The 22,379-nt window shown below is 37.1% G+C and overlaps 2 protein-coding genes across 5 annotated transcripts in view; both read right to left on the reverse strand.

Moving 5' to 3' along the window:
- Window positions 1-712: 712 nt before the first annotated feature.
- Window positions 713-9,514, reverse strand: cyb5r3 (cytochrome b5 reductase 3). Its single transcript, XM_069671380.1, has 9 exons — window positions 9,388-9,514; window positions 8,967-9,092; window positions 8,721-8,793; window positions 8,087-8,193; window positions 7,863-7,992; window positions 7,688-7,771; window positions 2,746-2,831; window positions 2,522-2,621; window positions 713-1,530 (listed from the first exon to the last, which is right to left on the reverse strand). The coding sequence occupies exons 1-9, from the start codon at window positions 9,406-9,408 to the stop codon at window positions 1,358-1,360; spliced, it is 900 nt and encodes a 299-aa protein (XP_069527481.1). The 5' UTR covers window positions 9,409-9,514; the 3' UTR covers window positions 713-1,357.
- A 1,369-nt stretch (window positions 9,515-10,883) lies between these two features.
- The window catches only part of syt1a (synaptotagmin Ia), a 178,489-nt gene continuing 166,993 nt past the window's right edge, over window positions 10,884-22,379 (reverse strand). For all 4 annotated transcript variants that reach the window (XM_069670820.1, XM_069670818.1, XM_069670821.1 and 1 more), the window contains 2 exons: window positions 18,457-18,590; window positions 10,884-14,811 (listed from right to left, as the gene is read on the reverse strand). In XM_069670820.1, coding sequence (XP_069526921.1) covers window positions 14,605-14,811; window positions 18,457-18,590 — 341 coding nt within the window. In that variant the 3' untranslated portion in view covers window positions 10,884-14,604. The remainder of the gene's footprint in view (window positions 14,812-18,456; window positions 18,591-22,379) is intronic.

Raw genomic sequence — 22,379 nt, forward strand, 5'->3', positions numbered from 1 at the left:
CGTTTAGTTACATTATATCTCATTTCGCGGCTGCCGGCCGGTGCTCCCTCCCTGAATACTGGATCGACCTCAATAATTATTGTCTCCACTAGTCACTTACACACAAACACATGGGAAAATAGGCTCTAGGTTGAAAAATCCCGAAGCTATCCTTTAAAGCAGAGGCAAACAGCTAGCCTTGCACTTCCTCAAGCTCACTTATTAACACGCATCTATTCTGTTTAATCCAAAAGCTTCCCACAACAAGATAGTTACAGCTCGTAGCTCTCCCTAAAAGCACAAACTGTTTTTGTCATGTTTTAGTAAGGACTAATCAAATTAGAGTTAATTAGCGAGCTTTAGAGGTGCTGGTAGGCCTAAGCTTTACCCTCTGCTTCAAGTCTCCATGCTAAGCTAATAAACTCCCAGCTTTAGCTCTGTACTTCACACACGCAGACCAGAGTGCTGTTGATCCTCTCACCAGACTCTTTCAAGAGTTTCTCCATCTCCAAACGTTAAACAGAAACAGCGTGATTGAAAGGAAACATGGAAACCAAAGTCATTGTTTTTAAATGTTTTGTAATAAAAGGAGAAAATGCATTTTTCACCCCGTCTTCATTTAGATAACATTTCCCTTAAAATGATTTCAACATTTGTAAATGTGGATGATTTGTATATACTTTAAAGCAGTTCTAACACAAAATGATAATCAGTGTCACAAATTCAATAGCAGTTGTTTTTTTTTTATGTTGCATCCAAACACGAGTTGTAACTGTTGCCAGACTTGCAGCTAAGACGTTTCATCAGTGACCACATTACAAACTACAAACCACCGTTAACATTTTTTAAGCAAAATATTGACATCTCTGACACAACAGATGAGGGCAGCACAGGTATAATTCTGTAACACACTCAACAGCAGTAACGGAATAATACAATTCTGTTTATATCAAAGCAAGTGATCACGATTCTTTTTCTGTGCATAAAAAAAGCTTTGCATGTGTTAAGGCACTCAGAAAACAGCCAGGAAACCTCAACTCCTCTGATATTTAAACCAAACTGAGGCCTCTGCAGGACAGCGGGGGTTGTTTGCAACATTTTTGGAATCACATCCATATTTCTAACATAAACACTTTCCCATCTGAAAAATCCACCTCTTATATCCCAAACAAGCTGAAATATCCACCGTTTCCCAACCTTCCACTACACTTCCTGATAACCTGAATTGGTCCGAGCTGTGATTCTGTTGCAGGTATACCATGGCATGAATATAGTAGTATACATAGTGCAAAACCCACTGCGACTGTACGAGTGCTTTAAAGCTGTCGGCAGAGAAAATAATAACTGAACACCTCGATTCTTTGGAGTGGACCGACGTCTAGAAGGCGAACCTCTGGCTGGCAGAGTGTCCGACTTTGTCCAGGTTTGGGTTGCAGGCGTACTGGATCATCGGCGGAGGTCCACACATGAGGACGAGAGTGTCGTCTCCGGGAGGCGGCAGGTGTTCCCTCACCATGTCTTCGTTGATGAAGCCTTGGCTGTACTCCCAGCCTGAAACACAGGAGACGAACCAAAGTTTGTCTGAATGTTGGTATGTATGTTAGCATTTGTTTGTTAGTATGAACGTATGTTGGTATGACTGTTGGTATGAATGCATGTTGGTATGACTGTTGGTATGAATGCATGTTGGTATGACTGTATGTTGGTATAAATGTTGGTATGTATGTTAGCATTTGTTTGTTAGTATGAACGTATGTTAGTATGAATGTTGGTATGAATTAAATTTAAAATGTATGAATGTATGTTAGTATGACTGTTGGTATGCATTTATGTTGGTATGTATGTTAGTATGAATAAATGTTGGTATGTATGAATGTATGTTAGCATTTGTTTGTTAGTATGAACATATGTTGGTATGACTGTTGGTATGAATGTATGTGCATTTGTTTGTTAGTGTGTATGTTAGTATGAATGAAGGTATGAATGTTGGTATGTTAGTATGAATAAATGTTAGTATGTATGATGGTATGAATGAATGTTGGTATGTATGAATGTATGTTAGCATTTGTTCGTTAGTATGAATGTTAGTATGTATGTTGGTATGAATTAAATTTAGAATGTATGAATGTATGTTAGCATTTGTTCGTTAGTATGTATGAATGAAGGTATGTTAGTATGTATGAATGAATGATAGCATGGATGAAGATTGTTTGGTACATAATATGCCAAGAAATAGTGAACAATCATATCATATGCATATAATGTCTGTCAATCAACTAACAAGACTAATGTGTGATTAATGTGTTTTTTTTTAGATATCTAATAAATGTGGCTACAAACTCTTGTTCACAGAAAGAAGAATTATATCACAGGTATAAGTAAGACGAAGATATTAAATGTTTAGCACTGCTGATGCCATGGATAAGACCAGAACCTGCTCTTTGTGCGAGCATTTGACAACCAAGATGTTAACAATTACATGGCAGTAGTGATGTACAATTTGTTCTCTGATTTTGTGACAGGTATAGTTAGGTAAACGTACCTTCAGGTGCTCTGTCCACGGTGAACCACAGCTTAAACCGGTCTGGGTTGTTCGCCTGAATCTCTTCCAACTCTGGTCTCAACAGGATGTCTTTCTCAGTCTGCGACAGGATGGGAAGAATCAAGTTTCAGCACCCTAAGTTTCACCTCTGCTTTGGTTTAATCCACTTCTGCCCAATTATACAGGCAGACAAATATAACTTGATCCCGGCTGATGAAACTGACCTGGTTGGCGAACAGCAGGTAACACACTGTCTGGTCCTGAGGATCCTTCATCACAGCGGTGATCAGCTGCAACATGGGAGTGATTCCTGTACGGATTCAGGGATTTCTGAGTTATATTAAATCAATGAGGTCATACTTTTATATTAATATACAGAAATGGTTTCGTTATACAGATATTAAGTGGCCAAAAGTTTGTGGACATACATGTTATCTTTGCTGAGGGCTGTTTTTAATAGTTTTGTGTATTGAAACCACTCCTTGTGCCAATATAATCATGTTACCTTGATGTGGCAGCTAATTTAAAACACTCACATTAATATGTAATACAGCTGTTAATAATAAATGTTTGCAAAGACTGCTCTCTTATAAATAGCATTCAGTGTGTTATTTTAAAAGTCTTTATATTGATATATATTGCTTTTTTTTTTTACTGCCAAGAATATGTATGTATGTATGTGTGTATGAATGTTAGTATGTATGAACATTGCCATTGTTTTGATTTTTTGTTATAGATCTCTGTGGTCAATGTATTATGACTTCAAGACTCCAGTCAAGGAGGAAATTTAGGGGCATGAGGTGTGCTGATATTTTTGGGAAATCATTTTACAGATTGTTGTACTCATGGAGTCTAATGTGTGAAATAAAAATACATTACTAAAACCCTGATGTCTTTAATCTGAAGTAAAACCTACATACAATCATAAATACCAACATTCATACACACCAACATTCATGCATAACAACATACATACGAACATTTATGCATACGAACGTTCATGGATACTAACATACATACCAACATTCATGCACACTAACATATATAATGCATACTAACATTCAAACTAGTATATATTCTAAAATTCATACATACTAACATACATAAATACTAACATTCATGCATACTAACATTCATACTAGCATATATTCTAACATTCATACTAACATACATACCAACATAAATAAATACTAACATTAATGCATTCAAACATTCAAGCATACCATCATACATCATACCAACATGCATTCATACATACTAACATTCATGCATATTAACATCCATACATACTACATTCATGAATACCAACATACAGTACATACTAACAATAATGCATACTAACATTCATGCATACCAACATACATACTAACATACATCTATACCAACATACATACTAACATTAATGCATACAAACATTCATGCATACCTACATGCATACCAACATACATACTAACATACATCATACCAACATACATACAAACATTCATACATACTAACATTTATGCATATTAAAATTCATACATACTAACAATCATGCCAACATACATACTAACATACATGCTTACCAACATACATACTAACATTCAAACATACTAACATTCATGCATACTTACATACATTCATACAAACTAACATTCACGCATACCAACATACATACTAACATACATGCATACCAACATACATACTAACATTAATGCATACTTACATACATACTTACATACGTGCTTACCAACATATATACAAACATTCATGAATGCTAACATTCATACATACTAACATACATACTAACATTCATGCATATTAACATCCATACATACTACATTCATGAATACCAACATACAGTACATACTAACATTCATGCATACTAACATTCATGCATACTAACATTCATGCACACCAACATACATACTTACATTAATGCATACTAACATTCATACTAGCGTATATTCTAAAATTCATACATACTAACATTCATACTAACATACATACCAACATTCATAGATACCAACATATATAAATACTAACATTCATGCATACTAACATTCATACATAGTAACATTCACACTAGCATATATTCTAAAATTCATACATACTAACATTCATACTAACATACATACCAACATTCATACATACCAACATATATAAATACAAACATTCATGCATACTAACATTCATACATACTAACATTCATGCATATTAAAATCCATACATACTACATTCATGAATACCAACATACATTACATACTAACATTAATGCATACTAAAATTCATACGAGCATATATTCTAAAATTCATACATACTAACATTCATACCAACATTCATACATACCAACATATATAAATACAAACATTCATGCATACTAACATTCATACATACTAACATTCATACTAGCATATATTCTAAAATCCATACATACTAACATAGATACCAACATATATAAATACTAACATTCATGCATACCAACATACATACTAACATACATGCATACCAACATACATACTAACATACGTCATACCAACATACATACTAACATTCATACATACCAACATTGATGCATACTAAAATCCATACATACTAACACACATACTAACATTCATGCATATTAAAATCCATACATACTACATTCATGAATACCAACATACATTACATACCAACATTAATGCATACTAAAATTCATACGAGCATATATTCTAAAATTCATACATACTAACATTCATACTAACCTACATACCAACATTCATACATACCAACATATAAATACCAACATACAGTACATACTAACATTAATGCATGCTAACATTCATACTAGCAGAATTCTAAAATTCACACATACTAACATTCATACTAACATACATACCAACATATATAAATACTAACATTAATGCATACAAACATTCATGCATACCGACATACATACTAACATACATGCATACCAACATACATACTAACATACATCATACCAACATTCATTCAATATAACATTCATGCATACTTACATACATTCATACATACTAACATTCATAGATACTAACATACATACTAACATTCATGCATATTAACATCCATACATACTACATTCATGAATACCAACATACAGTACATACTAACATTCATGTATACTAACATTCATGCATACCAACATTCATGCATACTAACATTCATGCACACCAACATACATACTTACATTAATGCATACTAACATACTTACCAACATTCATAAATACCAACATTCATAAATACCAACATTCATACAAACATAGATTCCAACATATATAAATACTAACATTCATGCATACAAACATTCATGCATACAACATACATACTAACATACATGCATACCAACATTCATACTAACATACATCATACCAACATACATACTAACATTCATGCATACTTACATACATTCATGCATACTTACATACATTCATACATACTAACATTCATACCAACATACATACTAACATACATGCTTACATACATTCATACTAACATTCATGCATGCTATTGTTCGTGCATACTAACATTCATGCATATTTACATTCCTACATTCTAATATTCATGCATACCAACATTCATGCATCCTAACATTCATGCATACTTAAATACATTCATGCATAGCAACATACATAACATACATGCTTACCAACATACATACTAACATTCATACATACTATCATTCATGCATACTATCATTCATGCATCCTAACATTCATGCATCCTAACATTCATGCATACTTACATACATACTTACATTCTTACATACATTCATACATACCAACATTCATACTAACATTCATACATACTAACATTCATGCATGCTAACGTTCATGCATACTAACATTCATACATACTAACATTCATGCATACCAACATTCATGCATACTAACATTCATACATACCAATATACATACTTACATTCTTACATACATTCATACATACTAACATTCAAACCAACATACATACTAACATACATGCTAACCAACATACATACTAACATTCATGCAGATTTACATTCCTACATTCTAATATTCATGCATACTAACATTCATACATACTAACATTCATGCATACCTACATTTATACATACTAACATTCATGCATACTTAAATACATACATGCATACCAATATACATACTAACATTCATACATACAAACATTCATGCATACTTACATACATACTAACATTCATACCAACATACATACTAACATACATTCATACCAACATACATACTAACATACATGCTTACCAACATACATACTAACATTCATGCATACCAACATTCATGCATACTAACATTCATACATACCAATATACATACTTACATTCTTACATACATTCATACATACTAACATTCAAACCAACATACATACTAACATACATGCTACCCAACATACATACTAACATTCATACATACTAACACTCATGCAGATTTATATTCCTACATTCTAACATTCATACATACTAACATTCATGCATACCTACATTCATACATACTAACATTCATGCATCCTAACATTCATGCATACTTACATACATACTAACATTCATACTAACATACATTCATACCAACATACATACTAACATACATGCTTACCAACATACATACTAACATTCATGCATACTTACATACATACTAACATTCATACCAACATACATACTAACATACATTCATACCAACATACATACTAACATACATGCTTACCAACATACATACTAACATTCATGCATACTTACATACATACTTATATACATTCATGCATACTTACATACATACTTATATACATTCATGCATACTTAAATACATACATACTAACATTCATACATACTTATATTCATGCATGCTAACATTCACGCATACTACCATTCATGCATATTTACATTCCTACATTCTAACATTCATGCATACTAACATACATACGCATACGCATATCTGCTTCATGAAGATTGTGTGGGTGTAGTTGGATCAGATATGACAGCAAGCCAACAACAAAACTGAGCCCCTCCCACTTCAAACTAGTGACACAAGCACAGAGATGGGGTGATATCTTTAGGTTCAAGACTGTTGATCAGGCAAAACAACTACCTGCAGTAGAAACATTTCAGCTGACATTTTTAGTATTGATTTTTACTTTTATAGACTAAACAAAAACGTAGTTTCTTTTACCTGTCCCTCCAGCTATCATGCCCACATGTTTGGCTGTCTTGGTCTCCGCTGGGGCCTTTTTTTCTGGCTGAATGGCAAAAACACCTGAAGAGAGAACATAAGAAGCTCAATTTCTGATAACTGACTATAAATCATCTTACCTAATATCATAAGTACATGAGTTTATGGGGCTCACCTTTGCCTTTGTAAACAAGTAGACCACTGGGTCCTCTGAAGTCGATCGTGTCGTTGATTCTGAGGCTCTCCAGGTACTGACTCATCTTCCCACCCTCTGGGAATTTAGGATGAGTGTCTTTAAAGTAAATCTGTGAACAAGAGACAACAGGTACAACTTTTTTAGAATGAAACAGAACAATCACACCTTTAAAAGATCCAGGAACATTTTTTTAAGGATTATACCTTCACCACCAGGTCCACATAGCCCTTGTCATCATCGCTGGAGACTGGCGTGTACGGACGGACGACCAGCTTCCCGTCTACTTTTGCAGACAAATAGATATGCTGCCCTGGAGAGAAAACACACTTTATGTCACACTTTATCATTCCTCCAAAATATTAATTTATTTTCACTGAAAAGAAGGAGCTCAACACATCATCCTTCTACCTTATTTTTGTTTATATAAAGCTCTACTTTAACTCCTTGGCACAATATCTCAAATTCTTTGTTCTTATGCATGCATATACGCATGTTCTGGGTTCCCAAATGTTCCACTGTTTTATCATGTCGTCACACACACCTTTATTAGTTTTATTAGGTGGAGTTTTATGAGGCTTAACACCAGAGCTACAAGCCCACAAGAGTTAAACATTTCAAGTCATGCCAACTCTTTCAACAATGCCTAACCCATTTAAAACCATTGTTCCTAGCTAAAGGTTAATCACAAATTTAAATCTGATCCTGAACATAATTTAGATTTTTCAGGAAGCAGTTTTATTTGTTTTGTGGAGCTCAGGAAGTTCACAGTAGAAAATGTTAACTGTGATTATTGCTGGTTTAAATATTAATAGTGATGGTATGAGTGCACACACTTACCGATGGGGAGCCCCAGGACGTGTTCAGGGGAAGGCAGGGCAAAGCGAAATTTCCGTGTGTCATGGCTGACAATCTGAACATGCAACAAACACAGAAGAGTTAATCAGAAATTCAGCAGCATTAAAAACAGCAGGCAAATACCGACACTTGAACGCATCTGCTAATTTTGAAAACAGGAACAGACGACTTTGTGCAGCAGTGTTGTTGCAGAGTCCAGGTTTGTATGACGATGTTCAAGCTTGTTACCTCTTTGTCCAGCAGCCGCAGTGCATACTTAATGTTGGGGTCCTCTAAGGTGATGGCTGGTCTCCTCTTTGAGAACAAAAGTCTGAATATCAGGTTGATGATGCTGTCAAAGCCGCTCCGGATCAGCTGTGATAATGAGCCAAAGCAAGAGAGTGACTCAGACTGTACCAGCTAGCATTGGCATTAGCTAACAAATAACTATTTTTGAAACCCCTCATGGGCGTTGTCTGACTTAAGTAAGTTATTTTTTTTAATCCACACCAGGAAAAATGAGTCATAGCCATTCCTGTGGGGAGGCCTGACAGAGCTACCAACTGTACTTGATTAGGAAAACTATCTGCAAGCTCGTGTTAGCTTAGCTAACGCAAAGGAACTATCTCAAATAAAATAAGCCTGGCATCTTTCATATAAATATACTTACACCAATGATGTAGGACAGCATTTTCAGTCACTTTAGGCGACTGCAAGGTCGTAAGTCAATGCAAAGAGCAGTACCAGATGAGTTTACTGCGCGTATGACGGTAGGGCGAGCTGTCAAGGAAGGCTATCAAGCTAGAAAGGGCAATCATACACATCCGGTCATTGCCTTTCAAAGTAAAAGCGTTGTTTCCGGGGAAAAAAAAAAGTTTTTTCAAATAACACGTGGCAAGATTGTTATACACATTAATATATTAAATAAGAAATAAGATACGGTTTTATTTGTTTATTCACGCTGAGATTATGTGGTCTTGATATTTTACAACTGGCAAACGCTCCAAAAAAACTGCACTTGAAAAACTTCCGGTATGATAACGGCTAACGCTAAGTGGCTTAACGGAGCAGAGGATCAAACGTCACTTCCACATGGATCCTTCTTTTTTCAAAATAAAGCTGTTCAATAAATAAAAAATTCTAACGAAAAAACCCAACTTTTTTTAACCTTTTCAGCCATAACCATTATGGACACAAAGCGGATGTTTTTATAACATTTCCATGACTTGCCCATATAAAAATAAGGATTAAAAAAATATAACTAAATTGTGTACACGTTGCCCACTAATTTTAAATGCTTTTATAAAGAATAAGGGATTTTTTTGCCAATAGCTTCGAGGTCATGTGACCTAGTGGATCAAAATCAATATAATAATAATTAATACTAAATTATACAAATAGGACACACCTCTTTATGTTGAATTTTACTACTTTTTGATTTTCAATTAATATTTTCTATTTTGTCTTTTTTCAATAGCTTCAATTTCAGGTTCAAATCATGTCTGTTCATTTTCAACAAAAATATAAGTATTAATAGAAAATACAAAAAGAAATAAAAATCCAATATAATGAGGTGTGTCCTATTTGTGAGTATTAACATCTAACAGTGATTTGAGGACACTGGGTCACATGACGTGGAACTGACATAAAATAAAATGCCAGCTAAAATCTATAAATCTGTGTCCACGCATTCTCTCATCATTAAATCACTCTTACCTGAGCCTCACACAGATGTGACATCATGCATTTGGTGGAGAAACAAATTCTTGTCCCTATTTCCTGGCGTGAGTACACATCAGCGTATTTTCTCTCTGGTAGAAATTGATTTGCTCCAAGAGGAGAATGGAAAACATTATCTGTTTTTTCCCCATTGATGTGCTCGTTCACTGAGTGCTATGCTCCCTTACATCCTGTAGATGGCAGTAGTGACCTTGTTAACAAGTCTGGATGATTCAAAGTCAAATCATTATAAAAATTGGAATTTGTCGTGCAAACAATGCACATGGGCACATTCCTTTTTCAAGTGGCAGTAGTTTCGTGCGGTGAGTCATCATCAGTCCTGTAGTCATAGTAATAACATTTGGTTTTGTTCTTAAAGATGCTACTAAAGGCATCTTCTGCTTCTTAAATGAGTGCTGAAAACATGACAGGATAGGCTTCTGTATCAACAGGAAATAAAACATTTTTATTGATCATTTGTGTATATGAAGTTATATAACAACAGTCAGAAAACTCCACAGAGTGAATCACTACACAAAGTGAAACAAAACTGTAAAACACCTCGTCAAAAATGAAGGTATACACAGCAAATATAACTGTCAGCGGCTCGCCGTCACCGCGAGCGATATGGCAGGAAAAAACACCCCAAACAGTTCTACAAGATTACAGAGAAAATTTCCACACACAAAATACTCAAGCAGGCAGTTGATATACACAAAGGCAACTAGGATCTTTCTACAGCATCAGATTCTAATACTTTACACAGCTTTGTTTTCGAAAGGTCAGTGTGGCTTTTCGTCAGTGTCACTGGAGAGAATCTTGTCACACGGAGAGCTTGATAAAGTTTTTACAAGAGGAGAATTTAGGGGTTTGATTATTCATGCATACTTTGGAGAAATTGCAGTATGAGGAGCATCGCGTTGCGTTACGGCGCAGGTAATGGCTTTGTGGTGTTTCCACACACCTCGCCGTCCGCAATGCCGCCCGATACTGAACTTCCTGATACTCGTTTGTGTCAGAATTCTGTTTGATTTTCTTTCAGCTTTGATCAGGTAATTCCTTTAATACAACCTTTTTTGCATTAATATTACATTTCTCTTACTTTGAAATCTGAAGCTGTACTGGAATTCATTAATCTACAAATGAAAAACATGTCGAATAAATGAAGCCCTCTGTTGGCGAGGGAGTGGAAACGCAGCTGTAGTGACGTATATTCAGTGATTTGTGAATGCTATCAGACAGGGGAGGTTTTACCCCGAAGGGTAATGAGATAAATTCAGAATAGTTGAAAGAATATAAAACAAAAATGACATTTTTTTTTTTTTTACAACAGAAAGTGCAAAGTACATCGAATCTCACGTTTAAAGTAATCTACACCAACACAGTCCATACTGTACATTCAGAGTTTTCATCTCAAATATAAAAGGGATTTTTTGAATCAACAGGGCAGTTAATAAATAAAAGAAATCCATAACGCTGATGAGATAGAGAGATATAATGATATTTGCGGCTGAATAATCATATGTCACTTTATATTTATTCTAGATATACATTTTTGACACGGTTATGTAAATATATACATTTTAAGGGGATGTTTAGATGTTTGGTATTTAACTAACACTCCCTGAAACTTCTGATGCTGGAACTGTGTGCAAGAGAAAAAAGAAAGCTGTGAAAAAAAAGGGAGGGAACCCTAAACGGAGGTCAAGCTCCGACCTGTACGCTGAATCTACGTGTGCTGTGTCCTAACCGAGAAACGTCTCTCTGGACTGAAATCATCCTCGAAGGTTAGAATCTATATTTCCTCGGGCAACGCCGCCCACGTCAACACTATGGGATGAACATACAAGTATTGCACAGTGCTCAACGAAATGCTGTGTGAAGCGACCCGCTCGCGCTCGATTCAAACGTCTGTTTTTTGTTGCCGTGTTCGGTCTGTGCGACGCCACGCGCTCTCTCTCTCTTTCTCTGCGTGTAGAAGGGAAAATGGCATTAAACGCTACGACATCACTACAGAACAAACTGGTTTCGCTACCTACTGATAAGTCTACATCTCTAAGCACACACGGCAGTCACAGTGATACACAAAGCAGTCCTCAGAGACTCATATGGAATGACAAGTAGCTTTTCATAATAGTGCTATCAACTACACAATAACATTGAAAACATTTAGAAAGTCCTCCTGAAGCTAGCATCGAGTATATGCAAGAGGTTCCTCCAAGATAAGAGACTTCATGGTTTTCATGGATTAAAACTTATTCCTCTCCTAATTGGACCCGTAGTAAAGGACATGATGGACTAATAACAGCCTTCGCAGACCATTAACTTTAACGGTTATTTCCCGTTCTCTTGGTGTAGTCCTGCGCCAACAAGAAAACAAAACCGATGTAAACTGATTTGTCATCATTGCTTCCTTTTTCTTTTAAATAAGCCGATCAAGCAGGCGGGTTTCTGGCTCCCCCTGCAGGTGTCCTGAAGTAAAGCAACAATCGTCCAAAAGAATTGTCCGCTAAAGAAGTCAACAAGCTAGTTCAAAGACGTCCAGTGCAAAAACAGCAGCCACATAAAGTTAAAATTGGCAGTAAAACATGGCTAGCTCTATTGTCACTGTGAGAAGGCAACGCAAAGCAAAGACTGCGATTCAGGGCACCATTGCAGCCAGAGACATTGTTCCCAATAAACCAAAGCTACAACCACTAGCAAGTGGGAGTGTGCATGAAGGGAGGGGCTCTACATAAGCCGCCTCCCTGGAAATGGCAGTGTTTAGAAACTCGCTTCGCCTCCGTCGATGTATCAAAATACACCGACCCACAACGGAAACATCTCTCTTGATTTTTCTTTCCTCTCCTCTGATTGAAGGCAAGGGGAGCGTATCAGAAGAGACAGCCCCTGGTGTCAGTAGATCTCCCACCCTGTCCCAGCCTTTAGTAAAGATTGTAAAAAAAATCATGCAGTTTACTAAAAATAGTCAAGACGTTGAATTGCTCTAAAAAATAGTCCTCTTAAAGCCAGAGTCACGACTCCTTTTGTTTTTTTAAACTCCCTCTCAAAGATCGGACCCCGGCCGAAATGCGATTTACTTCCAACAACGACAAAGGCTGTTCAAAGTAAGCAGTTAACAAAATATTGTTGCTTAAGGACACAATGGCTACAGCTTGGTGCTTTTTTCACATGGAGTCTGTTTCTGAAAGGTTGAGGAATGACTCTTTTTTTTTTTCTTAGAGGCAATATTTTCCATTTTTGGAAAAAAGAAAACGAGTAAAACGGCCTTTAAAACGAGGACCTATTTCACTGAAGAGAATCTGCCAAACATGGAGAAAATAAACGCTAACTTGCTAATCGCTTCTGGTAACAGTGTGCATCAAGCTAAACATATAGGTCCTCTGATTGAGAAATAAGTACAAAAAGTCGTAAGAAATCATGTGCTTGTATAATTTCCAGCAGCATAATTTTTCCATCAGAACCATAGTAGTTAATGGCCTTTTATTTTGGAGTTTTGTGTGTATATATTCATACGTTGGTCTTTTCTGTGATGATTCTTTGCTGAACTTAAAGCCAGACATCGTCCTTTAATATTTGAATATATTTCCACTAGTGTCTTGCAGGTTGTATTTCTTTTTTATCTGGAATGCAATAAGGTAATAAGGTAGAATTTTTAAATCCTGGGATATATAATATTGGCTTTCCTCTATATCTGCATTTACATAATTTAAAATAGAACATCTTATTAAAAACATCAAGATATACACAGATTAGGAAACGGGTAACAACATACAAACACATAAACTAGAAATCATTTTTGTCTGCATACTTATATATACAACTGTGGTACAATAAATTCTTTCAGTCATGCGCTATCTATACAGATCATATTGCTTAAAAGAAGGGGGCATTTGGTCGGGGCAGTTAAGGGCACAGAGATGGGAAACGGAACTGCTGAATCAGAGAGGAACTAAAAAAGAGAAAGCGACAAAAGTGGGGAACCTGATAGAAAAAAAGCTGGATGTCGCAGGAAGTTTGAACAACTAGGATTGTTTGTGATTTCAGGAAGCTGGGAGGGCGGGATAAAGAGGGGGGGCAGGGTTACATGGATGGACCCATATATCACTGAGGTATTTACACATACTGGCTAAAGAGTACTACAAGGCAGGTGCTGAAAGGGCCCTGCCTATTTCTTGGTGGAGAGCTGAGCGTCCACCTCTTCCTCGGGCTTCAGCACGTGCCACTGAGCGATGGGTCTCCTGGGGTTGGCCAGCATGTCGGACCAGTGGCGCAGCTCCGTCCCTGAGCTGTTGAGGCCCACAAAGACTTTGCCGATGGCATCGTTCTTGCCGATCTTGTCATAGTCCAGAACAGTTATAACAACTTGCACTTTCTGCAAAATGGGAAGAAGATCAGAGAAGAAAGAACTTAGACATAAATCGAGGTATCGTCTGCATAGGGGCGGATAATCCTCCCCTGTACACAGCCATGTTTGGTTTATTATACAACTAAGTTTCAAAATATTAAATCAGGATTTTAATTCACATCTTAAAATATAATTATATGACTGGCTGACTCAATCTGCTTCAGAAAAATACTGTTTTCAATACTAAGAACTGTTTTGAACATTTACAACTCCAAGACAACAGGACAACTTAATCTGCTAAACAAGACTGTTTGATAAAAATCCAGCTACTAAATTGACCTTTTGGTAATATGGATGTTTTTTGTATTCATCTTTTTTTCATTGTATGTTTTTCTGCATATGTCATGAGCTGTGTTTCCAAGCCTGTCCTGCTATTATTCTGCTTTTGATCTTGTTGATGTGGCTGTCTCTTGTTTTTATTTTCATGGTGTGAAGCACTTCATGTTTTTAAAACAGCTTAATAAATAAGGTTTATTATCACTTTTATTAGCCCCTTGCCTTTTTAACAACCTGCTACAGTACATAAGGTTTGCAGAATCTGTGACTTATATTAATTCTTTAAAACCTTTGATAAGATGTGCTCTTTTTTCTTTTATGCATCTTTATTTACACGTTTTAAAACTGTTTTTATCTCTTATCGTCCTTGTCTGTCTTCCCTCTTCTTTGTTTTGCTTTGTTGGTCTTCTTGCTTTAACATTATCTTAACTATGACTAAAATGTTCTTGCTTTTGTTTGGCCGTATTGTTTGGATATCTTTTGTCATAGTGCCTTCTGAGTGTCCTGCTTTGCTTTGTTAAAGCCCTTTGTAAACTCTGTTTATAATGGGTTTTATACTAATAAAGTCTTTATTATTTGTACCAGCAGAAATTTACTGCATCAGGGCATCAGAAAAAAATCATTGAATAAAATCAGGAAAGCAGCATTTTACAACACAACACAAGTTTCCCGACACAACTGTCATTGTGATATGATAACACAGACTGGTCTCTTGGTGCGTGGTGCTTCAACACATCAAAACAACTTTATCTTTTGTCTTTAGTGCTATACTGTCTCCATGCTGCCTTTCCCGAAGGTGCCCTTTTCTTTTCCTTTGTACAGTTTGCTGCTCATGCAAAGTTTCCAGTTTTTCCAGATTCTTAGATAAACTGTTTAAGAGCCCTCACAAACTAAGTTCAGTATGCGCCAAAACATCAACCACTGTAGAGCAGAAACATGTTCAAACATGAAGAGACATGAAACAGTTCCTGGTTTTTACTTTATGTTGTACACTCATACAGAGGAGGAGGTGCTCCTGCAGACATTAATGCTGATTAACAGTAAGTGACATTTCAGACCAGGCTTTGGTTACTTTCAGAGCCAAACGTGGCAGAATGTTTGATTACTCAGAGGTCTAAGACTCATCCCCGGCATGTGTTTATTCAAAGAGGAGTGACCGGGGCATCCATCTCTGGCAGAGAATATGTATTAGTGCACAAAGAGGCTTGATTAAGTTTCGATCCACTGGCACAGTGAGACGGGCTCCTGCCACCTGCATGAGCACAGAGGCACTGTAATAAAAGAGCATGGCTAATACGCCATGTAATGACGTGCTGAATAAGGTGAAGGAGGCTCCCAGCTGGACGGTTCGGGTTAGTTGGGTTTAAAAGGGGAAGTTCACCTTCAAATGGATGATTGATTCACGCCAGGCTCTTCTTTAAATCATCACTGACCTGTGTTTTCATTCAGATATTGATCTTGCTAAAAACATCATTAAAGGACGGCTCAACAGGTTTTGTCTTTACTGTATTTCTTCTTATTAAACATATTTTATGTATTGTTTTAGCACTGTGAGTCGGTTCAGTGTATAAAATGTGCTGTAACTTGTGTAGATTTCTGTTTACACATAAGGTTTCACAGTTAAAGGGGGGGTATTATGCTTATTTCAAGCTTCATATTTCAATCTGTGATACCTGTGGAGTAGCTTAGCATCATTTACAGATAAAAAACGCATCATTTTTAACCCTATAAGGCCCTCTTACAGCTCTGCCTGAAACGACTCAGTCAGCTCTGTCCCTTTAAGAAACCCCCGCCCCTACAAGCCTACTTTCTTCTGATTGGCCAGCTCTCCGAAGCCTGCTGTGACATCACAAAGTGCAGTGTGTGGAAAAAACTGTGTGAAACCTGGCGATCAGAGCACCCTGCAGACTGAGCTGAGAAGCCTGGGGATTACTCCAAAATACTTTTACCTACAGATTTGAAACTTCACCCACGTTTAGTCTGGACATCCAACATTGTAAGAGTATATATATATATATATGTCTTAAAATGTGAAACAGCACAATACCCCTTAAAAAATCAGGAGAGGTAAAGTTTCACACATATTTTCCATTATGAGTAAACGTAAAACTCTCTTGTAAAAGTATGCAAGAGCCTGTCGATTAAAACCAATAAACCCAAATGGTGTCACTGAGTGCTGTAAAACTAATTGTGCGTGTACTGAAGAGGATTTGGAACAACCCGAGACATAACAAACCTTCTGTTCGTGTGAGGAAATCGACTAATTAAAAGCTGTGTTTGTAATTCCCACACAATCTCTGAGACAATTAACATCTTTACATTCATTACACAAATAGTCAGAGGGTCAAGTTTAACTCACAATCGCCGCTCCGCCTCAGTGCATTGACGCAATTTTCTGCAGCTTTTGATGTTAACAGGATGGAAAAGAATCCTGACAAATCGATTAATAACTTAAACTGTGTTTGCTTTCTGAGGAACAGCTGATGGAGTTACACTTTGGGAGTAAAACTGTGTGATTAAAAATCTCCACAGCTCTACAGTTAATGTCTGTACTTAATATCAGATGCAGCCAGAGGCCTTAAGAGCGGTCGGTTATATCGACAGAGTTTAAACTGTTCATTAGGTCTTTATGGAGACAATTTTATGTTCGGCTGATTGGTCTCAGTCAAATCAAGGATGTTTTAACTTGCATAATGTTCTAATGACTTTCAGGAGAACGTTCAATGCGCCTAATCAATGAGTAGTTTGACTTGGGGTGACAGGATAAGTCATGTAAATTTATACAATGTAGTGGTATCAGCAGCTCTAAATAAGTGCTTGGTTTGGACGGGGTTGATTGGGATCAAATGGAATCGAACACGGACTCAAACCTGTGATTTGTGAGCTGCGACAGGCTTAATCAATTTGACTCAATTACTGTCCCGCCTGAAGAGATAATGTTGTTCATCGCTGTTCTTTTCTGGCACCGTTTACGCATTCTCTATCCGTTCCCCGGTCTCGATATAGTTGTTGATGTGTACACTGAATCATGGTGTGCGTGGTAATCATTGAAAGACATTAAACAAATAGCACTGGGATTAATGCCACAGGCAATAACAAGTGCAGAGAATAACATCAACCGAGCAATTGGCTTGTCGGACTGCAGAACCAAGGCTGATTTAAAGTGAAGTGCTTTTGATTACACTGTTATGATGAAAAGCCTCCAAACTGATTATTTGGTAAATGAGCTTCCACTTATCAAAGGTTTATATGCAACAAATCTTCACTGGTTCTTACAGTATCATTTCAGCCGACAGCAAAGCACATTACCTTTAAAAAAACTGGTCGAGAGTTTACCTGGATTTGTTCAAACGGGACTTCAAAGCTAAAGGACTCGTTGTAGTAAGGGTTGAGGGTGTTCTTCTTGATTGTCGTCTTCTTCTTCTTCAGCCTCTTGCCGTTTTGCATCAGGTGGATCTTGGCATATGGATCTGCAGAGACAAAGCCAGGGATCAGATTTAAACATCCTTTTTTTAAACATTATAATCCGACACTCTGGGACAGGTGGACAACATCTTTATACTTTATAAGGTGGATATTAAGGATGCACGATATGGACTTGTTGCAGCTGATACCATAAGAAATAATAATCTGCTGCATATGATTGATACAACACGATAAAATAACCCCCCTTTTCCTTGTAAAAGATAAGTTCAGAACGTCTTGTTTACCCAGCAGAGACAGATTTATTGTCTTCTTATCTTGCCTTGTTTTATCCATCACTTGTTTTACCCTGTCCTTTACTTTGAGCTGTTGTAACAAGTTAATTTCCCCCAATGGGAGATGAATAAAGTCCATCTTATCCCATCTTAATGACAGAAAGTAAGAGCTGGCTTTACAAGAAAAATTATCTTGGGATAAAGGCACATAGCGACAACGTAAATAAAGATATTGATATATATCGATAAAACTGGGATAGATTTATACCTGCAGAAAATTTACATCATGCATCTGTAGTGGATATGGTATACATGTTGCATGGTGAAAAAACAGGAGCTTATTTACACAACCAGCAGACAACATGACCATATATTTGAAGTGTTGTTTGAGGCCACATGACGCATCACCGTCTAATTTTATGTCCCTTTAGCTCTGTTTTGGTCTCCACCAACCACCGAGTCAAATAGATGGGGCTCTTTAGCTGCTAAATGCTGCACTATTCCAGGAGCTAACTTTAACTTTCTGCCATTTGGTGCAGGGTAGACTGCAGAGTATTCAGCCTACTGTCTCTGAAAACAACTCCAAAAGAGACAGCAACGTTGGTTTTAGAGGTTTATGTTTTAGCTACTTGCATTACAACGCCGTAACTTCTGGTGGCGCCCCATGTTGATTCTTTTCGACTGAAACGTTGGTACAGATGAGGCACACACACTTTCAAATTTTCCGTTTTTTCTTGGCGTGGCCACCTTCAGTGTCTTTATCTTAAATCTGGCTAAACAGGCTAACAGCACCGAACTCCTCATTTTAGCCCAACTAGCGTACAGCATAACTGAGCCGACCTGTCGACGGAGGTTGCTGCAACATTGCTGTGATTGGTTCGGTTCAGATGTTGACAAACTTGCCAGGAGCATCACCGTTTTTTATTGACAGCTGATGGGCAAGTCCTAATATTTTGTAATGGAGGGGTGGGGCATCTGTGAATTAGATTGAATTGAAGTGGGAAGAGGCTTTCAAGGTGCATTTATTGTCGTCTGATTTTTTGTAGAGTCTGTGAACCTCTTGGCGAGCTACTAAAAACCAGGCTGCGAGCTACCGGTAGCTCACAAGCTACTTTTTGGAGACCTTTTTCTAGATAAACAAACAAAAAAATATTGCAGCACCATTAATAAACCTTAAAACCAACAGTCCCAACATCTATAGATAAATGCCTCCAAAAGAGGCAATGGACTGTGGTTATAAATGTCAATGCGAGTCTTGTGTGTTTACATCACTCAGTTAACCTTCCCCATTCAAGAGCCTCATTTTCATCTGTCCGAATGCCATCTCAAGTGGCACCCAAGTGGTCCGCTTCATCCGTCCTCATCCACTCTCTGGCAATCAGGTTGAGTGTGCGCCTGAAAATGGCAAACCACCCTTCGCTTTCATTTATCACGTGAAGCTACTTGTCCTGATTTGTTTACAATCACAAATTCGTCATTACATCTAAATTGGAGAAAATGTAGTGTTTCGGTTTGCGCATGGAGGGAAAACACAGACACGAGAGCAGGCACCAATTGCCTTTTCAATTGGTGGAGCAAATTTTTAATTGGACCATTAAATGAACGAGGTGAAGATGTTATGTTCAAAGAGATACTAATGAGTTCAAAATATAGGCAGTCGAAGAATGTAATAAGTCCCACTGTGATTTACAATGGCGTACAGAAAGACTCATAATTACTCTGGTTCAAAGAGTTTGTACTCTTCATTATCATCCACAGTTTTTCTTGGTTAATACAGTCTGTTAGAGAAAATGAAGGGCAACTTGCATGAAATGGACATCATGAACATCAAATGACAGCTACTCTGATACACCGTTGGCAGGTGACAAACATGCCATAGATGATGTGTCGTGTTTTTACATGTGCACATGTGCGTGGCAGAGACATTTGCTGCTTGTAATCACGTTTTATGTAACTGGTCCATTAAATATAGCATTTCCTGTGTAACCTTAATTTAAGTAACGTGGTTTCTTCGGTGCATGTTTTCTTTTAAAGCCTCATCTAAAACTGAATTATGTCTCGTCTGCTTCATTTTGTTTCCTCGCTGGAATACTTTGTAACCTGATTTTTTAAAGTGTCTGAAGAAATAAAGATGCCTCGCAATAGGGGAAATTTAATTGACACACACTTTCTTGTTTACATATCGTTACGAGGACTCTTGCCGAAACAACCTTTGCCTATTGTTAAGGGGACATTTTTTCTGTTTTATCTGTCATCATGGGGACTATTACTGACACACACTTTCTGGTTTACCTTTTGTTGTACAGACCTTTACTGATACACTTTCTGGTATAACTAACCATGTAGGGACATTTGCTCATACACACTTTCTGGTATAACTAACCATGTAGGGACATTTGCTCATACACACTTTGTCATATAACTAACCATGTAGGGACATTTACTGACACACACTTTCTAGTTTACCTTATGTTGTGCGGACTTTTACGAATACACTTTCTGGTTTACCTAGCCTTGTGGAGACATCTACTGACACACACTTTCTGGTCTACCTCTTGTGTTGAATTTTACTGAACCAGGGTTTATTATGTAAAAATACAGAATGTAAATGCGACTAAAGCTGCAGCTATGTTGATCATGATCTTTGATCTCAGCCCACAATCAGGACTACTATGCCAGCTATAGGAGGATAATAAATAAAAACCGCTTTGTGTCATTTATCATTTCAGACAGAACGCTGCTCATAAAAAAGACAAAAACAAATAACCTCAATAATCTCAGAGATGCTAATGAGGCAGTCCCTCGCCTGAGGCTACAATATCCCGCCTAACTACTGAACCTTAGAGCTTTGCATCAGAATGAATGAGGAGTACAATTTTGTGTCAGAGCTTATAATGAGTTGTTGTTTCACTGCTTGCTCTGATAACCTGAATTATCTCTGGATCCCATATGCACAAGTCTTACACTGTGAAAAATATCTGTGTTTTGTTGTAACATTGTTGGATTTCCAGCAAGGAAACACTGAACAAGCTTAGCTCCCATAATCTTTTATCCAATTTAGGGGGATAAGGACTTGATTGCAGACTAACAGGGCTCATCCAGGGCAGCTGACGTAAATATAGACAGGAAACCATACAAACAAAGTAAGAGGGGGAAAAAGCAGGGAGAATAAATAGATGATAGACATGAGTGAAAAGGTAACAAGCTCCTAATGGAGTGGGTGTCCATTATAGCTATCCTGCTGAGAGGAGCTGGAGCGCCAGGATGAGAAAATCAGCGAATAGGGGTCGCGCATGCGTGTGTGTGTGTGTGTTGGTTACCACGTTTCCTAAGAATAGAGTATATCTAAATGAGGAGTTCTCATCTTTAACAGCAGCATGGAGCCTTTTTGTAATGTTTCTACATTGTGAGAATGTTTACTGATACACACTTTCCTGTTTTCCTACCGTTGTGTTATTGACACACTTTCTGGTTTACCTATCATTATTGGGATTGTTACCAAAACACTCTTTCTGGTTTACCTATCATTGTTGGGACTGTTACCAAAACACATTCTCTGGT

Source organism: Semicossyphus pulcher, unplaced genomic scaffold (genome assembly GCF_022749685.1).
Source record: "Semicossyphus pulcher isolate SPU_LCO1_2020_fin unplaced genomic scaffold, fSemPul1.0.p SCAF_20, whole genome shotgun sequence".
In the NCBI taxonomy this organism is placed as follows: Eukaryota; Metazoa; Chordata; class Actinopteri; order Labriformes; family Labridae; genus Semicossyphus; species Semicossyphus pulcher.